General features: G+C 33.0%; 1 protein-coding gene across 6 annotated transcripts in view; it reads right to left on the reverse strand.

Annotated features, from left to right (window-relative positions):
• LOC126915278 (A disintegrin and metalloproteinase with thrombospondin motifs 16) overlaps positions 1 to 22427 on the reverse strand; it is an 83701-nt gene that overhangs the window by 19251 nt on the left and 42023 nt on the right. For 5 of the 6 annotated variants that reach the window (XM_050719815.1, XM_050719814.1, XM_050719818.1 and 2 more), the window contains exons 3-4: positions 7716 to 7813; positions 852 to 912 (exon numbers count right to left, since the gene is read on the reverse strand). The exons of the other annotated variant lie outside the window; for it this stretch is intronic. In XM_050719815.1, coding sequence (XP_050575772.1) covers positions 852 to 912; positions 7716 to 7775 — 121 coding nt within the window. In that variant the 5' untranslated portion in view covers positions 7776 to 7813. The remainder of the gene's footprint in view (positions 1 to 851; positions 913 to 7715; positions 7814 to 22427) is intronic. 6 annotated transcript variants of the gene reach the window in all.

Genomic DNA, 22427 nt, shown 5'->3' on the forward strand with positions numbered 1-22427 from the left:
CTTTGGCATACCTGGTATACTTTGATACGCTAAAAGCGGTTCAAAATCATGAATATTCAGGTTTGTAGATCGAAGTCCGTAAAGGTATCATAATATGTAACTTTGAATCATTATTCCTCGAAATATATAATGTAACAGCTGTAGCAACGTTCTGTAGTTAACAGATGTAGCTATACTACCGGTCAAAAGTATTAATACACCTGGCTACGTTTATTAGGAAATTCTAAAAAAACTTTATTTGCATATTACATTAAAAGGCATATATGTATAATGCAAATGAAATAATAGATTTATAATAAAGTCCGTTACTTTTGATCTTTTATTATAACGTGTCGCAAAGTATGTGGACTCCTATGTCAATTACCGTAATGACTTTTCCGACATTTTATATTTAATTACGACCAACTATTTCACTTAGTCTATGCCACATGTTTTTAAACAGATTATAATATTTTTGATAAAATTATTCAACATATTTTTTGAGAGCATAAATAAGTAGAAAATAAAAACAGTGAAAGGTATTCAATTTCTACAAAAATATCAATACGTGTCTTAATATTTATAATCGGCAGTGTGCTAACGAACTAAATATTTATTTCATTGTATGTATATTTGAAACTATGTTTTATCCAATCAACAGTAAACTAGTGCAATCTCTGTCGGAATAATAACGATACCGTTCCGCAATTTTCACCATTAAGAAATTAATGACAGAGTACAATAGCAAGAGAATTTAATTCAACGAATTCCGTTTTGTGGCAAGGCCATCGGCGTGCAGTGAATCGAGTTCAGATTGAATGAAAAGACAACTGTCTACCGCTAGTTGTTAAATTTTTTTTCACCGTGATTACCAGACTCGTGTTCCGTGTGAAACACCGATAACATCTCCTCCCTTGTCATGTGTTCGTGGATCTGCAACAGACAAGAAATTCATCGTAAGTATGTGCTTTACGCTTCGTACTTTATATTTCTTAGTGATGAAATGCTTTCGTGCATGCAAGGAAACAACGTTGATATTCGCGTGACGAAAGGTTAATGAAGGGATCGATGCAACTGCTTCAGGTATTTTAATTGTTTAAGATTCAAAGATTAGAATTAGGATTTCTTTTTAATACGAAGATAACCGGAGAAAAACAATATGTCACGTTTCTATCTTTTTTTCTTGCAGATGAACAATTTCGAAAAATCACCATTATGTTTGCTCATTTAGAAGGAAGGAATCATGTCAAATAAATGACATTTTTTATTTGCTTATTTTTATATTAAATTTTCGTTTCTTCTATCTTGCTGAGCATTTAAAAAATATGCCTTGTTATAATAAAAATATTCTTAGCTTTCTTACAACGTATCATATATTTTTTAATTATTAAAAAAATTTTTTTTTTAGTTTTAACGCTATATTCACCTTTTCACTTATATTACATTTAAGTACCAAGTATATATACGAGTATAAATATTACTAAATTTATAAAATATAGACGAAATAGCGAGTTGCGTGTAATCATTTGGTTAGCAGAAAGTTATTTTCCAGAAAGACATTTCGAACACGGAAGTATCATTCTGCAATTTATAGTTTTGGCCAAAGCAATTTTCTTATTGCCAGTCATTATGTAATTTTCCAAATTTTGAACAGGCACGATGAACGTCAGTTTGATGCTATTAATTTCGCTTTCTTCGCATTATTGGGATAGTTTCTCGCCGAGTAGTATTGTTCCCGGCCAAGTACGTCGTGTTGAAATATCGAGGAAAAGGTAATCGTGGTAGTATCATGGGAACTATAGCGCGTAATAATAACACGAAGAAACAAGTCCGTTACTTTCGATCTTTTATTACAACGTATTTCAAAGTACGTGGACTCCTACGTTAATTACCGTAATATAATTTTCCGACATTTTATATTTAATTACGACGAACTATTTCTCTTAGTCTATGCCACATGTTTTTAAACAGACTATAATATTTTTGATAAAATTATTCAACATATTTTTTGAAAGCATTAATAATCATTTCTCTGCGACAAATTTCTGCAAGTTTTTAAATTTTCCAGTCTTTAGTTTTCTGATTTCCAAATTTGTAAATCTTTCGCTTCTCCAATCTTTTAATCCCCAAATTTTTCAATATTTAAATTTCGAAAAAGTGTACAAATCTTGGAATCTTAGAATTTATGAAATTTCCTCGAATTGTCAAATTTCTGCAACTTTTTAAATTTTCCAGTCTTCAGAGTCTTCCGATTTTCAAATTTGTAAATCTTTCGCTCCTCCAGTCTTTTAATCCCCAAATTTTTCAATTTTTAAATTTCAAAACTCTCCAAGTGTACAAATTTTGGAATCTTAGAATTTCTGAAGTTTCCTCGAATTGTCAAATTTCTGCAACTTTTTAAATTTTCCAGTCTTCAGAGTCTTCTGATTTTCAAATTTGTAAATCTTTCGCTCCTCCAGTCTTTTAATCCTCAAATTTTTCAATTTCTAAATTTCAAAACTCTTCAAGTGTACAAATCTTAGGATCTTAGAATTTCCGAAGTTTCCTCGAATTGTCGGATTTCCAATTTTTTAATCTTTTTCAAACCTCCAAATTTTGGAGCGTCCCACTCCTTGCATTTCTAAATCTTCAAATCCATCAATCTCGAAATTTCGAGACTCTCCAAATGTACGAATTTTCCAATTTTCATATTTTGAATCTTTCCAACCTTTAATCTACCAATCTGCGAATCGTTAAATCCGCGAATTTGCGAAATACCCGTCGCAATAGTTAGGTCTATCCACTTTCCTCCGTGAGAACAAAAAAGATTTTCGCAAAACATGGATGTAATCGCACGTCGCGTCATCGTTCCTTATAAAGCTATTTCCATAAAACACTCAGGCAACGCCCCATTTTTTCACTCAATTGCGGCAATTGCACGTATTAGCAAATCGTAGTAGAACAGTTTCATTACGAGTTGCTTTGTCGCCGCCAAGTGCATGGCTAATTGACTGCTGTTGCGAGGACAATGATCAACAGTCGTCGGGACACATGCACTGTGAATAGTTGAAGCACATTTGCCACGGTCCCGCGGGTAATCGATGCGTGTGCATTTCAAAGATTTTCCAATCGCGGCCCAAGGTCTGCTTCTACCATTTAAGAACACCTAACCACGTATATAACGTGTCACAGAAATCGAGTTGCAATTAACTATCGCGCTGCCTGACGGTTGCTAAGGTCGATTACTTTCACTCATTATGTTAGGAAATTCGATCGCGTGCAATGTCCTATTTGCGCTGTTTACCGGCCTGAATGCACAAATTGTACCATTACTGTTTACTTTAATTGCAGTTTTCCTGGAAGAGAATGGTCTCTGCATCGCCATCACGGAATTACAAAGTGGTATCGTAGAGTAAATCAATTAGTAATAGGTATTCTGTGTGCACGTGTGTCTTTGAAGTTAATGAGGATCCCATTCTCGGAATTAACAAGTATCAACCTTTAGCTGGTATCGTTAAATTATAAACGACTAAATTAGATTAAATTAGATTTCGAGTTATATTATTTAATAAGTTGTTTTCACGCCATTAAACAAAGTCGTTAAACCTACTTATAATTTTTAATATACAATAGAATTACTTGTAAGGAATTTAAAAAAAAAAAAAAAAAAGAAAGAAAGAACAAATATCATTTCATCGTAAAGCATAAATAAAGTATATATATTAATTTCAGAAATGAATATTAATTTGCAGAATACAAACTAAAATTAAAACGTTAATTTCACTTCATCCAAACTGTTGCGGACTATTTATAACCTGATAATACCAATCAAAGATTAATTAATCCTGCCACGTTCTTCCGATCATTCTCGATTCAATCGTATCTTTTTAATATTGAGAAATATCTTCAATTTGAATAAAATATCAAAGAAATCTTATTGCTATGCATGATTTCTCGTTTCAGGTTTATCTTAAACATTAATTACAATTAATTAAATGAAAAGTGACTGGTATTTAATCAACTAGTATTTGCAGAAACACCTACACCATATTTTATTATTTTAATGTCATCAAATTTGGACAATTCGACGTTTCTTTTCTCGATTCGCGGAAAATCGAATGTGGTCGAAAGTTAATTCCCCATGCGTTTCCCAAATGGTGGCGTTTAATTTGTCTCGCTACAAATTCCCATGATTTTAATGACGCGACAGACCGTTTGATCGGAAAACCGAGCAACGCAACCGCGGCGCAGTTAAAGAACCGGATTTACTCGAAAAAGATCCGTATCACCGTGTCGTTCCCCTAATTGTATGCGTACTACGAAGCCGGAGCACGATTTCCCTCTTGAATGGCAAACACACGATTGCCGAGCCATGAAGCAGCTTGCATTTGTCATGGTCGATCATCAGATAAACAACCGCGAACCTTTGACGCTCGATTTTTCTTATTTTATTGCAAAACGTGATTTTGAAAGGAGTGGTCGGCTCAGAAATTTAAATTGTCGGATGCAAAAGCGATTCTGATCGCGTGTACGGCATTCTTAACAAAAATAGTACAACGATACTATAGTAAAATAATAAGTACAGATAATTAATTAAAAAAAAAATGAAATTTCAGCCATGACGAATGTTTAAACATTAAATTGATAATTTAGTAATTATAAATATCACAGGTTGATGGATTATATTTAAAAATTAAGCGTCGATGTATATAGTATGTATAAATTTAAAGTGACTAATTTTAACTTTTTTTAGTATTAACTTTTTTTTATTATTGTATAGGGTCGAGATTTACATTGATTACAGAGATTTTTGTTGAGTAGCTCTTCAATGACTCGTAAATGCTTACAAAGAATTTTTCTGCTCTTTGTCCCGAAGAGATCAGAGACTTCTTTATCCGTATTGGAGCTCACGAAGAAAATGGAATATCTATGACAAATGCTCTGATATCTCAACAACTTATCTTGACATATCTTAATTTTTTCGACAGGAAGTTATGTAATAACACACTGATTCGTAATCCTCTAAAACAGGTGGTTCATGATAAAAGCAATCACAGTAGGACAAACGCAATAAACGCGATAGCTAATACTTTAATAAACAAAGCGTCTGGTGCTTGATACACAACACAGAAGTCCACGATTTGCGAAAGATGATAAAAAGATGTTGAATACACACAGTATGATATAAAGCTACAGCATAAAGATAATTCAAAACGCGCAGAAATATCACGTGGATTTCCCCCAACTCGTGGAATTTGATAACGAAGATCCCAGACTGGTGTCGTATAAGATAAGCACGTGTTTCTCGGATTGCAGAATCAACTAGAGACAATCTTAAATTTATAGAACACGATGTGAACAAATGATTGTGCTCTTCCCAGAATATTAGATATGTTATCATCGCCAGTATGATTGCTATAGATTTTAACACTGATTACCTCTTTAGAGTTACAGTTACTAGACTTTTCGGAGTCATAATTACTAGACTAGGCTGCAGACGTTTATGCAAATTCATATTTCTATAGATATACATGTATAATTCAAAAAATGGAATACGTATATATTATGTATATATATATATATAATATTTATGAAATATATATATATTATAAATTGAAAATCGTTTTATCCATTAGATATTATGACGCATATTTTGCTTTCTCTTCTACATTATTTATATGCAGATTCGGGATACTTTTCTATTTTGAAATTTCTTGCAAATCCATGGAATCGCAGTCTGATAACAATATGTTATTTTTAACGAAGAGATTTATGTAAACCCGTATGTTATTATCAGTATCGCTGCTGGCTACATTGAAAATGAAATATTCGGTTGGTTTGCTAATGAAAAGCGGGCTTGCAATACAATTTTCGAGTTACGATAAATCATAATTCCGTTTTCTTCACGCCATATAGTCATACGGAGATTAATTTATTCTTTGCACGCAAACACGGTCGCTTCTATTTAATGAGACAAACAAATTATTTTCACTGCATGAATTTTCAGCATATTGAAACGATTGCCGCATAATTTCATTTTTGACCTTGAGGCGCAAAAATCAATCGTTCGTTGAGCGGTGGTTCAGAAGAATTATCTGAAACGATACGATGCGCTCGAACGATATTGAAAACGTATCGCGTTAGATTAAAGTTCAACGTACAATTTATTCCTTTCTCTTCCCACGTTACTTTCCTGATGACGTGCATCGTGGCCACTGTCCTTATTATCCTGCTGCTCGCGTTCGTTTACTATAATTGACTCGCTTTTAATCTCCCACTGTATAAAACCGAAAGAAGAGATATTTGCTCTCGGTTTGTCTAATTATTCTCGTCGGTCTAATTATTTAACGTTTCTAACATTTTTAATTGTTTAACATTTTTGTATCATTCGATAGACATTATCATTCGATGAAAGGAAAATTGAATTTCCAATTACTCGCGAATTAATCCTTGAGAAATGAAACATTTCACGGCCTATTTCACCGAAAAATTCAGTCTGTTTGCGTAAGTGTCTTACCATCGTCTGGATGTAAATGTAAAATATTACATCGGCGTTTGACGAAATCATACGACTGCAGAAACACCTATGATTCATGTTCTTTGTCCTTAATGATGTTATGAAACTGCTTTTTTCAGATAACTCAATTGTTAAATACTGCTCAGACTGAAGGAAATTAATTGATTTTGTTGACACATTGATGTCTTTTAAACTAATTTTTTGATAATCATATAATAAAAAATGCCAGAGTAGAGGCGTCTAATTGCACTGCACGAAGGGCATCCTGTATGTAATCTGTGACGCAAATTGTCTTAGGGATTTTTACTCTATTATCGGTTCAATTATTCGTATCAAATTTAAATCTTAAGATTTATTGATAATATCGTGAAAGAAAGTGATTTTGACAAGGCATCGAAGGCTGCGTCTATCTTACCTTACACATGACCTTGAGAAAGTCCTTCCAAATGATCTCTTAAGTCTTGTAAAAAAATCTACGATCTTTTCGAAAAACTGTACAACCTCGTATGCACTTGAAATCAACGAAGAACTCTTTATCAAGGACCTAATTACCAGGAAAATCGATCGTATGCAGCAAATTGTATTACACAGTCTCAGAATTGGCCATATCAGACTCACACACGCATATCTAATCTCTTAACCAAACCCATCAATTTGCGACATCTGTACAACTCTTCAAATTACCCTAAATATAGTTAGTATCGCAACAAATACCAGATCAGAGAAACTTGAAGTGAAAATCTGTGTGACGAAAGTCAAGTTTCAAGCGTTTTCTTCTTTCCGAAAGACACATCGTTATTTAACAAAATCCAACTAATAAATCTCTGTCTCTTGTCACGTTGTCATTGGTAATAACCACGTAGGTGATTTTATACTTAAAAGTTTCAGTAAAAAATGTTCATCGTCCACATTGTGACTCATATTAAATTGAACTCTTAATTTATATGATAATAATATCGTAAAAATAAATATGAACAAACGTACGACCACGATTAGTTACTTTTTCTGATCAACGAGGCGACTAACGTTACCAACGGAAGTCGGTGTTTACGCAGTGTGAATTTGCTTCGTAATCAGCGGAGAATCAACAATTAACGTCGTCTGATTCCGCGAACATCTTGTCATTTCGAGTCAACGCCACCGACCACGACCACGTTACACGTGTTCTTTGTTTTAAGGAAGCGTCTGTACGGAATAACATCGTCCTTGTCGATCCCGATGATACTTGACGCGATCTTACCTTGTGGCATCGTACAAGAGGTAGAACGGCCATGCAGAGAAGGACAAGGGCACGAATCATTTTGCGTGAAAATATTCCTGATGGGCTGCGTCACATCGCTGAAACACGAAATGGGAAGTCTGTTTAAATGGATGGTTCGACGAATTTGCTAGCAACATTAATCAAGTGGCTACTTTATCGTGAATACCCTGATGCTAATTATGTCGAGTAAAAGTTAATGTATAAAATAATAGAATGAGAGAAAAAAAGTGTTGTATATACAATTCCAAATTTCGAGTCTTACGTTAAAAGGTATGCGAAATATATTTAACAAATATAAAATATATTTCTCTGTTTTAAAGAAAACTGTTCTGTACATAATTCCCACGTAAGTGAGAGAGCAAAAATTAAACGAAGAAATGGGAAAAACTATTTATAAGATTACTGACATCTCAAGAGTAATCTATCTGTGAATTATTTTTGCATACAAGGGATACAAACGTCTCATATAAATGACACGTTTATATTTCAAACTCGCCTGGAGCACTTATTTCAGTTAATAACGGAGAACGGTTTTACACTGAAATTATAGACTCCATTATATAAATTGCCGACAGATTTACCAAGAATGATACACATAAAGATGAAGTCAGTTTTTAGTTTGTATAATGAGACTTATATGGTGCAATTTTAGCTGAACAACATAATGGTACACGTGGAATTTACATAACAAAGTAATCGAATAATAGGAAATGTGTCTGCAACAAATCATCTTCTGGCACGGGGTTACAGATATTTTTGTCAATTTTGATTTAACCAAATGAAGTACTTTGATACAATCGTTCATAAATTTCTTTCATAATTGCCCGCAGATGTTTCTCTAAAATACCAATGTTTAAAAACGTTTTCTTATTAAATATTAAATTCAAATATTAAATTAAATCTTTCCGTAAATAAGAGCAAGATCAAATTATACAAATTCTAGGATCGTAGCAAAGTTGAAAAATGTCTCGAAAGGGTTGATTCTGCGCCAAACGTTTATCGTAGATATCGCGAGCAAAGTAGTATTCTATTCACGAGCCGATGCAACATCGCCGTTAGAATATTGCGCTAACGAGGGGCCAGGCAGGCAGCAACAATTTGCTCGCTGGCCAGAAACTGATATCTCTCACGGTAGAAATGTAATTACCACGAGTCGCGAGCGGCGATGAAGAAATCCGCGCGCGGTTACATAATTTTCGCCGCACCCGCTGCGCAACGCGCTCGTAAACGAAAGAAGAACCAAGGAAGAAAAAAAGGCAGACGAAAAGACAAAGAGAGAAAAAAGGAGGAAGGAAGAAAGGAGAAACATCGAGACGAAACAACGACTAACCTATATGATGGGTTCGTGCATGCCTGCGACTAAACCTGCGACAAACACGAGCAGGAGGTGGCGTTTTAACGTGAATAGGACAGGCGACGATCCCGGAAGGAAAGTTGAATCGCATCGAATTAACGCCCACGTCGCGCGTCAAAACGAAAACTTTCGATCGCTGCATTGTAAAAATCGCGAAACTTCAATGGGGTCGTTTCGAAGTGGAAGGGGAAATATGGTGCGACTAGCGTTAACAAAAGAACGATCTTTATGTCAACGAAAGTTAGCATTAATACGATAGAGATTAAATCACGAGGTAACTCGTTGTTAGTTTTATCGAAATTGGATTTTATTATAAGGACAATTTTTTGATGCTATGATACGTGATAACATATGTGATATGTATGGTAAGAGGTGAAACTAAACAAATATGATAAGGTATAAGCCGATAGTTTCGAAGCGATCGACTTTATGGCTGATTTTATAGTCCTCTTATTCATTTCGCTTCTTTCGTTTATTTAACTTCTAAAATTAATATTTTAGCCAGATATACCTGATCCATAGTCGATTTTCAATTGAAATTGAATTTTGTGAAAACTTTTTACGTTGTTGATATTGGGAAAATGGGCAATTTTCGTTACGTATAGTTAATGAATATTTAACGAAGTTAATTAACGAAAAATTTAGAATAAAAAAAGAAAGTACATATAAAGTTTCTCGTAATAAATGAGATGCAGGATGTATCATTAATTTTGCTATAGGTCAATATACATATGTATAAAGATAAATACACGTATGTATAGAGATATTATACAATAAAGATACAAATTTACAGCTTCCCACATTCTATTCGATGATTTTATCAAGGATGCTATCTTGTATATTAAAAATTTTGATTTCCATAGGTAATATAAATTTTTCTTTTCCAAGTAGACAAGGTATCAGACAATTTTTTTTGTAAAGCAATACGGCTAATAATACGTAAAAAAGAAACAAGCTTACAGTGAATTGCGAAGGTGTGTTTTGAAGCGAAGATTAATTCAGTTCTAGAAGATTTATTTTCACCGAAAGTGAAACCTCACGAGGAAAATTTTATTGTGCTGTAGATTGCATTCTTGCAAGAGCGTAAATGCGCATATCATTAATCTTGGTAGTGAAGTGATGCTGTTGCAAATGCTTTGGCATTTTAAACAAGGATGAACGATTACAATAACAAAGTACTGTGTAATAACATCTTTTACTTGCATTCCTCGTACATGCTTAAAAAGATTTTGTTTAAATCATCGTATTTCCTTATTTATGTATACGTATTTGTTCACGCGAACTAATTGATGTTTCTATGTCGACATATTCTCTAAATATTCATTTTAGATCGAAATGAAAAATCTTTGAAACAGGAAAAGTGACTTTTGGACATCGACGTTGAATTAAAAATCGATCATCTATCGCTAAAATAGTGATCTATTCGCTTAAATACATATTATATAATATAATAAATATAATAAAAAAGTACAAAACAAATAATTCACAAAAATGTAAGTAATGTTTTCCTCTATTAATATTTTTTATATGTTTTTATATAATATAGAATATACCGTATATGTATGTATCTATACAAATATTTTTATTAATATGGAGAAACTCTTCAACAAATCCACGTTTCTTTTGAACTAAATAAATATAGTCTCTACGTAACAAATATACCATGGACCAGGATTTTTAATCGGTTTCACATTAGCGTTTTAAACCGACCGTCATTGTATCCGTAGCAATAAAGTAACGTGTTTAAGCAATTAATTTGTCGGTGATAACGCTGCTCTTAACTCGGGAACTTTCTCGAGGAAAAAAGAGTTGCTGACTTCTGTCGTAATTAAAACCCGTGTATATTTTACAGGGAGTTGAAACGCGTTTAACATCGTAAAGTAATTGAAATTAAGCAAAACCAAACTTTCTACCATGGCTGAAAATGTACGTATATTCGTATATTGAAATTCCACTGTGAATTTAATAAACTCGTATATCACATGCAGCGAAAACTTTAATGGTTGAACGGTAAAAAAGAATTACCATGTTTCGAGCAGTCTGGTTACCATATATGTATAATAACCGGAAATTCCATTTGCATTCAATGGAACATACTGTAGGGCGGTAAATATGGTCGAAACTTTTTTAATGGTACAAACTATTCGATACGGCAAATAATTCTTCCGATAGGCTACGTACTTAAAATGATTAGCGTAATATTAAACAGTCCTCTTTGCCATCACTTATCGGTTTTACAACTGAGAATGATAATAAAGTATGATAAAACCTTTACCGATAGTCAACTTTCTATTTGTTCTTAAGTCGTCTTACGAATATTACGTAACAGACAGGGAGCAGTGTCGTGTTAGTCACAATGACTCGAGACCACGATCTACGATCTTTTCTAAAGATATAATCGTGCATTATGTACTTGCTATACGTAGATCGATATTTTACAGAGTCGTGAATAGGGAAAAATGGCAATTGGTATTTCTTTTCTAAATACTAGATAAGCTCTGTGCTGTTATATTCTGCTATCTATTATCCAACTTCAAACGATAGCATTGGGTAACCTGTTTTAGATATTGGAAAATTTAAAAGCCTGCAATCTGTATGTTTAGAATGGAATATTAGTCGAAATAACAATACGTTAAACGGAAATAACGTAGAAAGCACAATAGCTGCGAGAATAGAACAGAAACAGAAAGATAATATATATTATAAATGTAAAAGGAATTTCTTAAGAATACGAGAATAAAGAAACTAAAGCAGGAATAGAACAGTACAAAAGGGAGGATATTAAAAAACCTATTTACTAAATACTATTAAAATACTAAACCTGTTTAAGTGTTAGAGAATTTGAAAATATCAAATCTGTATGATTGTATAGGATATTACAATTAATAAAAGAAAACACGTATGACGTTTAAACGCGAAAGATACAATTTTTGAAGTCTGTAAGAACAGAGAAATCAGTATCAGAGCGGAGAAATAGAATAATTAAAAAAGATCGAAAAAGTATACAGAAATCCGCACAACATAGAAGTTAATACCATAGCAAAAAGACGCTATACGTGTATCCCAAAAGCAGAAAACTGGAATACAAACCTGTGAAGCGACAAATATGGCGAATAATTACTTTTCTACGTGAACAATTAAAAGTACTGAGAATTCCGATAAAGTCAGCCATAATACTCATTCCCAGCCAAAAAGTTTGCGAGATACCGCGTACGAGTGAAAGCGTTGCTATTATTTGCTCGCGATTACGAGCAAAACGCCATTTAATTTTCAAGTCATCGAGATGGAACACTTTGAAGTCGCGTGATCGTTTTCAGCCGACGAACGAGTTATGCATATTCTCCACATTGGCCATGAATGACATCAATTTCGATGGATCAACGCACGATGACCCCGTTTTCCGTCGTTTTCGTCCTTGATCACTTTTACCGCTCCAGATTTGCGAAGCGGGTCATCGCCGGCCCTATGGCCAGAGGTGTTTTTATATGGGAGTGAAAATTTCGTCGGCAAAGAGGTGAAATCCATGGGAAGTGACAAAAGTAAAGCGACCATTGTTCTAATAGGAAGTAGCGTTTCTGTACATTCGCAAGGAAACAGGTTCGACCTTCACGGAGACAAAAGCTGTCTTTTACGTAGCATTCACGGGACCGTGCGACTCAAATTTACACTATGGTGCAAAAGTGTTGAATCACGAGATTGCTCTCAAGTTGCATGCATTCTTTTTTCACAAGGACAATTAAACGGTTTCCTATTTTTGGCGTTTTACGATTGCTTTTCGTTTTTATTTCCATTTCTTATATGCACTTATCGTTACAGTTTATTTTTATTTTCTTGCCTACTTTTATGTCTACATTTACTCTTGCTCTTTATAAAATGTTGGATCAGGAGATCAAGTTTGAATCGAATGCGTTTTTCACGAGAATAATTATTTTCTTGCTTGTTGTCCTTCGCGACTGTCATTTTTATGACTTTTTAGATCTTATTCATATGTTTTTTTTTTTTAATATACAATTCGAAAAATCCTTCTTCCAACTCAATTAGACAATAATGGAAAAAACGCAATTAAACCTAATTGGATCGAGATAACAGAATGAAATGTATTTATGGAAATATAATTCAACGAAGTAAGTAGATAATTAATAAACAAGTAAACTCACAGTAGATTATTTAAAATTCTTATGCAGTATCTTACGGAGTCTGGTTGAGAAATATCACTACTCAACTCCGATCAAAAGTAAATTCTGACTGTTTAGGAAAAGTGATTCACATGGTTGACGTTAATAAATATTACCGCATGATTTTCTTAATGATACTGTGTACTCACATTTCTTATTGTTGCTTTTACATATGTCAAAATAGTCAAAGATTAATATTAACATAATCTCAGTAATAAGTAACGTCGTTATTTCTTTCTACACAAGCAATCGCAATGGTATTTTCTAAGTATAGTTCTCGAAGAAAATATGCATATGGAAACATCATTCAAGACAACGTAATTGCAGTCGATGAATAGCCAATTGCTTAAAAATTAATTAGATTTCTATTACTATCAGCTAAGAGTAATTGATTATTTAGTCGATCGTGAGAAGACGACTTTTCATTGGTTTCTTCATTCAACTATGTTTCGCGATGTATAATACAAAGTATAGTGAATAGAACTACGAGGATGATCTGTGAAACGCTAATTATCTGTGAACGTACGTTCCACACTTTATAAAGATCAAAGATGACCTATTAAATCTACGATTAAAAACTTCGGTATTTATTTTTCGTGTCCTTTCGTTCCCATTAGGCATCCGTGTAAACATCTTTTTATTTCATTAAATTTAAGTTTGTGAAAGAAAACGCAGTTCCTTAACTAAGCTTTGTGAGGGATTTTATTTGATCTAACTTAAATTCTCAAGATATTTTATTTTTATCATATTTATATGCGAATGGAAAACTTTAAGCAGACAATGATGGTTTATTTCGAATAAAAAAGATTTGTTATTACGTATACTTCTATTGCATAAATATAATTCAAAATCAATATAATTTGTTCTTTACAAACAAGGAAAGAACAACGAATACCTGAATAATTAAGTTTAATATCTATTGGATAACATTAACGTCACATCCTTGGTTTCCTTGTTTTCATTATGATAAATAATGTAACAGGAATCGATGAGTTGTGTGAAACACTTTACACACAATTCACAGATAATTACGATATCTAAAAAAAGGTAAATATTTTTATGCTGCCATAATCTTCACAGGCAATTTAATTTTTAAATTTGGTATTTCGTATATGCAAAATATCCAAAATAAAAAGTTCAATCTAACGAAACAAAACACACAGAATCAGCTACGTTCGGTAAATATACATCTCAAACATGCAAATCGCGTAAATGAAACGTTAACCGCATAATAAAATTCCCTCTGACGGTATTGTAAGGTAGAGATCGACGCGATATCACGTGCAAGAATTCGATGACAGGACTCCCTAACTGATCGTTAAACCACGTCTGGGTTCTCTGATATAATGTTATTTCGATATTGCATCAACCATGTTATATATCTTTTTTTTTTATTTCAGAAAAATAAGAAACAAAAAATAGAAGAAGAGGACAAGATAAAAATAAACCAGAAAGCTTCTAGTCTGTGGAAAATAGTTTCTAGTGACCTCACTCTGAATTCAAGATACCGTGCTATTGATTTATACAGGCGATCATTAAGTCAATATGTTCTAGGCTTGGAAACACCGAATTAACTGTTTAATAAGAGTCGTCTGACGAATTTCAATGACAGATGTCAATTAGGGGACATTGATTTTTTATTTCACACAGACTAAATGCATCGTTTTTATAGCGCGTGAAAGGTTATCGTTCTTCTTAAAAAATAAAGAAAATAATAATAAAGATTTCTCGTTGAACGATTCTCTGATGCAATTTTTCAAGGATCTAAGTAGAACATCCAGTCTTTTTTCCTATTTTTTTTTTTTTTTTTTTTTTTTTTTTATGATGAAAAGGTCATGTTCTCGTGCAAATCGATGTAAGTCTGGAGCTTCGCGCTAGTGAAAGGGTAATTAAGTTAATATTTCGAGCTCATCGTACACTTTGGGTCGGGAGACTATTGCTTAGTATGAGTTTATGAGAAGAACGAAAGGTTACTTTACAAGATGCGAAATTACGTACCATTTTCTCGTTAGCTACGGTAAACATGTTGTAAACCAGCAAAACGTCATTAAAATAAAAAATCTCTGTATTTAGTCTGTTTTATTTGTTTTATTTATATTAAATATTTATATGAAAGACGATTTTTCTCTCTTTTATAATTTTTGTTGAATTTTTATGAAAATTAATTAGTTTTGTATCACATTTTTTAGTTTTTCGTATAAATTTTTTAATAAAAGATAATTTCCTGTTCATATTACTTGGATCTCATTAATATGAGTAATTTTTTGTCCCTTTTGTTGATCTCATTTCAACTAATTTCTCAAATTAAAGTAATTGTGGTACATCTGTTTTAAAAAGGGATAAATCTTCATGAAAAAATTTTTAAGTAAGACATTTTATTGCATTTCTGTGCTTCGTACCGTACGTGGAAAGGTTGATTATCTCATAAAACTCAGTAACTAGTATCTTTGACAAAGTATAAAAAATCGTTACGATAAAAGACATAATTCTTCTTCTTTCTTTTGGAATGGCTAATAAACGATGTAAATTTGGGGGGAACGTATGAAATATGAGAATCTTCGGGTCTGGTCAGATCCAGTTATGTTGATTTCAACAAACTTTAGTTTTTGATTCCTGGAAATCGTACACGTTCGCAGAAATGAACGACCGACAATTCGCAAATTATTGCGAAATGAATTTTTTATTCGTCTCGTGAACAGTTAATTAAAAACACGTATTCATTCATCAGAGAAGAAAAATTATCCCATTGTTAAACCGATCTCTGCGGTTACTAATGTTGAGGAAAAAAGGAAAATACGAAATGTACATTGCAAATGAACCCCAGAAATAAATTACATTATGAAAATTTTATGAATACGTTCATTCATCGAATATATACTTCTTCAGTACTCCTCTAGAATATTGTAGATTAAGAAGTATCTTATAAATTATTATTATTATTATTATTATTATTGCAAGCTATGGTGCTAAAATAGTATAGTGTATAGTGATATACACATATTGTACAGTAGCATATACAGTAAATAGTAAAATACATTGTTACTACATTATTATTATTATTATTAATAGGTAATTAAAATGTACAGTCTGTTAGATCTATAAAATGTAATAAGTGCTGCTCTTGATTAATAATTCGTCATTAATTTGTATACGTTCAATTATTACATAATAAGAAACAAAAATAAAAATGAAATAAATAATAATACACATCTTATATTGCTGTCTTCTCCTTTTATACATACAAAAGCTCTGTTTCATCACTTTACCACTCCGAACTATTTTATCACGCACTTTTTCCACCATCTTAAAGGACACGTCGTACATAGATTCTGGTTCAACGACGATCATCGTAACACTAATTGCAGATCGTAAATGTCGACTGACTGTCGTAGAGCGTTTTCAAAGAGTCAAAGAGGTGAAGCGAAGCAAAGGGCAACGAGTTTCATCGTGTCGTTTGATCGAAACGAGAGAAAACAGCGACCAAACCGATTGCGAAAAGTAATCAGGCGAATGGAAGCGCTATTGCGCTAGAACGATCATCCGTCTTGCAAATGGAATAAAGATCGTTACGCTACAGTATTAAAAAGCGGTTTACTTTCTTCTCATCTCAAATATGCCTGAATAGCAGGAAGCAATGGAAAGTTGTTGCATCGTCATCAGGCGAAACTTTAAATGAGATTCAGTGCGTTGCTCGCTCGCATCATGGCTGTTTAGGAGCTTGGAAAGAATATCTGGGTGAAATTGTGGCGGGAAACGCGATAGCATTTGCGTACGAGAAATTCTGCCACTTTTACTTGAATGTGCATGCACGTTTTCACTGTTGACGTTGAACTCGTAAAGGAAGTTTGGATTGCAACATCAAGTTCCTCTGCAGTCCACGTTCATTTCTCTAATCTAATTTGGTACAATGTTGATCAAAGTAATTTAGAAGTTTTACTTGTTAGCTTCATCTTTCATATAATGAAAATATACAATTGCCTTATTCTCATTGTTATCTAGAACAATTTTTAGATACACATACTCATACTCGATAGAAGAATATGAATGGATAATACAAAACGATTGCAAGTCTCAATTCGAATCGATTTTCTATCTATTCCATATGTACACCTTAAATCTTTGATTCTTTTTATAGACATTTAAAATTTTACAATTTGCGATATATGTATAATTATCAATGAATTATATATGCATGTAACAGATTATTCGATATTATTAAGTTTTCAAATTGAAATTAAATGATTAAAGATATAATTATTTTTGAGAATGAAAAATGCTGATTTTAGTTAATTTTGAATTACCAATATTCGATGAACCAATCGTAAAAATACTCGGAAATTTTACGAAATAAGATTAAAGAAATAAGGTTAAAGAAAGAAAAAGAATAAAAGAAACATTATATATATTATTATTAATTAATTATATATACATTACATATATAATTGTATTAATTGTATCTATATATAATATGTTTCTATATATATAATAATAATAGCAAAATTTTTCAATGTAACATTTTATCTGAATGCCATTAATCGACGAAGACTATAAAATAGACGAAATTATTATTAAAACAATTAATAAAAGTGCGTATTCATTCGTCGGCAAAAAGTATGAAAATCCATCGAAATAAAAGCGATTGCTTGTACATACACAAGTCGTCTGATCACTTTCTTCGCAGTTTGACTGCTCGTGTCTAGAAGGAAGTAACCAGAAACCGTTTCTTCCGGTTCGAAGGCTGGTCGAGACGAATTGACCGACAAGAGAGATCGCGATTATGGCAACAACTTTTCTTGTCAACACACGTTGCAATTAATTACAATTTATAACTTACTCGGTGTACACTGCGCTCGTTTTCTGTTTCTGTCAGAAACGATACTTATCATTGTCGCACGAGTGGTTCTCGGATTTTCCTCGATTATTCAACTGAATAAACGATATGATTTAATTTATCATTAATGCAGCACGTTTAGAAAGCAATGAGGCTTTAGTTACGATACAAATATTTTCGTTTGTGTTTGACAAACGAACGAATCAAATCGGAGACATATTAAATTTCGAAGATATTTTTATTTAAAAAATATTAAAATATGTGTAGATATATGTAGGTATAACAGAATCAAACATTTTCGAGTAAAAATATATACGATTAGAAAGTTTCGAATAAACTACTGCAAGAAATTAAAAAAATACTATTCAATCAAACTTTATCAAATGGAAAACTTTCTAAGTGAACTCTAACGAATTTAATAGCGTGCAATGAAACGTATAGTACGTGATAAAATTAAATCTGATATTACCTAATAAAACGCTACCTAATCGAAAGTTTCCAAACTATCATTTAAATTTTAAATTGTTATTTAATGAAGTACTGATGGGAGATATTTAAATATATTCTATCACGTGTGATTTTATTGAAATTCATTTTACCTGAAGCAAATTAATTTTATCCAAACGTAACGTCAATTTATAAAATATTCTCACGTTTGAAAACGTTTAATTAAACGTTAGTAATTCTTAAAAGTTATTGAACTTATAATGCTAGTTATAATCGCAACTATAATGATTGAAATGATTTCACATAAAGATTTATTGAGTCGCTTTGAACTTTGAACATAATTCTGCAAAAGGAGAGAAAAAATTCTGATTAAAGTCTATCTATATATAATCTTAAATTAGCTTAATTAAATAATGTATATTTCAGTCAATTTCCTAACTGTACTTTGGAAATCACCGTTGCTTTCAGAAAACTGAGAACGTTCATCATAACTTTTTTACTGTTATATAATATGCTTACACTATGTCCATAGAATCATTATCGTAATTAATAGGTTTTATTTTCATATCTTCATGATCAAGATGCATTCCTATGTTTCTCGTCATAATTGAAGCGCTATTTGCATCTGAAGCACGATGAATCGCTGAACGCAACGGTTTTCACGACTTATCATACAAAGAAGAAATTATAGTCTGCGGTGCAAGTGATATTTCTGATATCTATGATATTTGACTTTCTTATTTTGCATATCATACACTGGCCGTGTTGAATTCTAATTTATTGCTAAATCATTTAGATGTTGCATACCAATTAGCGATATCTTGCGAAGAATTTCTTACTCCTGTGTGCTTTTCTGTATACTAGGTAATTAGAGATAATTACGAAACTGAGAAACCTTCGAAATTACTAGATAAAATTGTGAAAGTTCCAAAAAAACTTTTAGGACGTTTAACGATGAATATTTGTTCTTTGCAACGAAAGAGTTCAGCTTTAGATGAAAATATAACTACACAATGTTTTGAAAATATTAAAACATAATTGCGAATAACTTCGATTAATCTTGCTCTAAATATAATTAATGTAATGCGATTGTGTAATATATAATATATAATATAATTAATATAATACATATTTATCTATAAAACATAATTAGTAGCTTCATATAATGGCAGGTTTCTGGAGCAATAAACTTTCTCTTCGCTAAAGTTTTGATTGAACGAAATAAATTAAATCGCGTCCTTGGCTTGTCCACCTTTCTGTTTCATAGCCGTTCGACATCCGTTTGTAATGCAAAATATACAGCTTCTTTATTGTAAATAACGATGTGAAACCGATGGTAATTGATCGAATGTGAAAAACAAAAAATCAATTATCATTAACCTTCAAACGAGCGCACGTTCCACGATTGGAATTATTCCTTGTGGGTAACGAAAGAATCCGATTAAATCAGTACGTACTCGGAAAACTTTATGTTATAACAAAACAATTCGATTCATTTGGTGCTTGCCACCAATATAAATACCCTTTTCAGTCTCTTTTTAAATAAATGCTAATCTTTTAGTATTAGTTGATGTATGTGAAATTATGTGAAAACGTGAAATAAGCTTAGTTTTGTCGTAAAATACAAGTCAATTTGGATGATTATTTTATAAAGATTTTTTCTAAAATATATGGATGAGAGAATACTTTTTCTCTTTACTATATATATGTCGGAGATGAAAGAACACCGAAGCTTTCCCTTTGGAACTTTGGCAAAATCCCTTAACATTATAATCTAGATTCTAATCATAGCCGTAATTAAGCAATTGTCGTCATTCAATCCGATTGTATTTGTTCGAGATTTGCGATAGTGACCTCAGGCTCGAGGCGACAACCAGTCGCCGAACGTAGCCGCGGTCAAGGGATGAACGCGGATTCGTTATCGAACCTGAGGCCATTGTCATTAGTGTTACGAGTGCCTAATCGCCGCAGCTAATTGTCAAATCTGTTGTATCCATACTTGTGTTAATAAACTCTATCTTCAGTGTACCACAACGATGGCTAATTCCAGTAGCGATTCATCAAACGCCCATAACCCTAATCCCAACGCCAACCCAACATCAGAAGTAGGATCAGTGCCGGTTATAACAATCCAAGAATATATGACTATCATGCGCAAGTTAATTCAGACCCTGGTGCCGAAACCGAGTGCAGAACCTATAAATCTAGTGCTGCCACGTTTTAACCCCGAAATCGCGGGCGCCGATCCAGCCGCATGGTGCGCAGCTGCTAATCTGCTTATGAAGGGCAACCCTCTATAAGGCAGCGCGCTAGTTTCTACTTTAAATAGTGCTTTAGGGTTCCGCAGCGCATTGGTTTAGACAGGTAGTGAACGGCGAAGAGTTTACCTGGCCAATGTTTAAGGAACTTTTTATTACGCGTTTTGGTGGCAAAGATACAGCAACCTCGACGCTAATGAATATATTCAGAGAACAACCACAGAAGGGCGAAAACACGGTAGCTTACGCCATTCGTTTCCACTCCCTCCTGAAGACGAAGTGGCAAAATGTAACTATGGCGGAAGTAATCAATGCTATCATCCTTTGTCGAGTGAGCTCACAAGATCAGCGCATTGAACAAATAGCACTTGCGAAGGATATCAAGACCGAGGATCAATTTTTAAGTGAAATGAGAGTTCTCGCTCTTGCGAAGAGGCCGGCGTTTTCGACAAGTAATACATCAACTGGCCCCAAAGCCAAACCACATATATTTTCATAGAATCTTTTATTTTTTCATTCCTTTAACATAAGTGTTATAATTTAATGGCAAGTAAGTTTACTGTTGGAAAAAAAAACGAGAAATATATCAATTTGTAATAGGAGTAATAGCATTCAAAGTTATGAGATTTCCCCTTACCAGTTTTATCGATCATCGACTACTTTTGATTCAGCATTTAGGATGCAGTTTTTAATTTTGCTCGAGTTCGATGGAGTAAAGTTTCGCTTAAAATTTCACGACGTTTCGGTGCTAACTGATACGATACGTTTGACGTCGGCTATCAACTACTTCATAATTATAGCGATAATTGAAAATTCACGCTTTACCGATTCAGCGAATCTTGACCCGATTGGCGTCGAAATCCTAGAAATATTAAACTCGATTTACGGAATAGAAACATTCTTTCGTGAAATTTAATTAACAAATCACAGTATGGCGTCAGAGACTTTGTTGTGTATCTTTTTCGATCGTGTATGTATCTTATATTTTCATATTCACGTTTGTATTTTTGTAAATTTCTACAGTTTTCCACATTTTCGAAATTCTACGTTTAATAGAAAAGTTATCAAGTCGTCGATTACTAAAAAATTGCAATTGCACAGATCTTAATTTAATTATCCTTAATTTAATTACATTCACAAAATGACCGTGTGATCTTCGATCTTTACGCAACACTGTTATGTAAATGTGTAACAATACATACGGAATAACATGCACATGCAACAATAAAAAGACAAAACATCGCGAGAGCTAGTTTTCAAGTAATACTTTCATTAATATATTCTCTATGTATATAACGAACGCTATGATCTCATTAAAAAGTAATCGTTATCTTGAGTATCACAAATATAAACTCTATTCCATTATGTTAGGAGATCATTTTGTCCTCCAATAAAACTTTAATTCCGCCTATGAAACAGGAGACAAAATCAGAAACCGCGTACACGTTGTTAATGCTGTTCCTCTTTCGCGAGATTCATGGGCAGCTAGTGCGAACAAGGTGATACGGTTCATTCGGTGTTAATGTACTCAACTTTCTCTCACATGTCAGTCTGGACGTGGTCACAGTCATTCTGAATCCATGGTCATCCTTCGAGGACACTTGTACAGCCTATATATTAAGTTCT

This window comes from Bombus affinis, chromosome 4, assembly GCF_024516045.1.
Source record: "Bombus affinis isolate iyBomAffi1 chromosome 4, iyBomAffi1.2, whole genome shotgun sequence".
NCBI lineage: Eukaryota > Metazoa > Arthropoda > Insecta > Hymenoptera > Apidae > Bombus > Bombus affinis.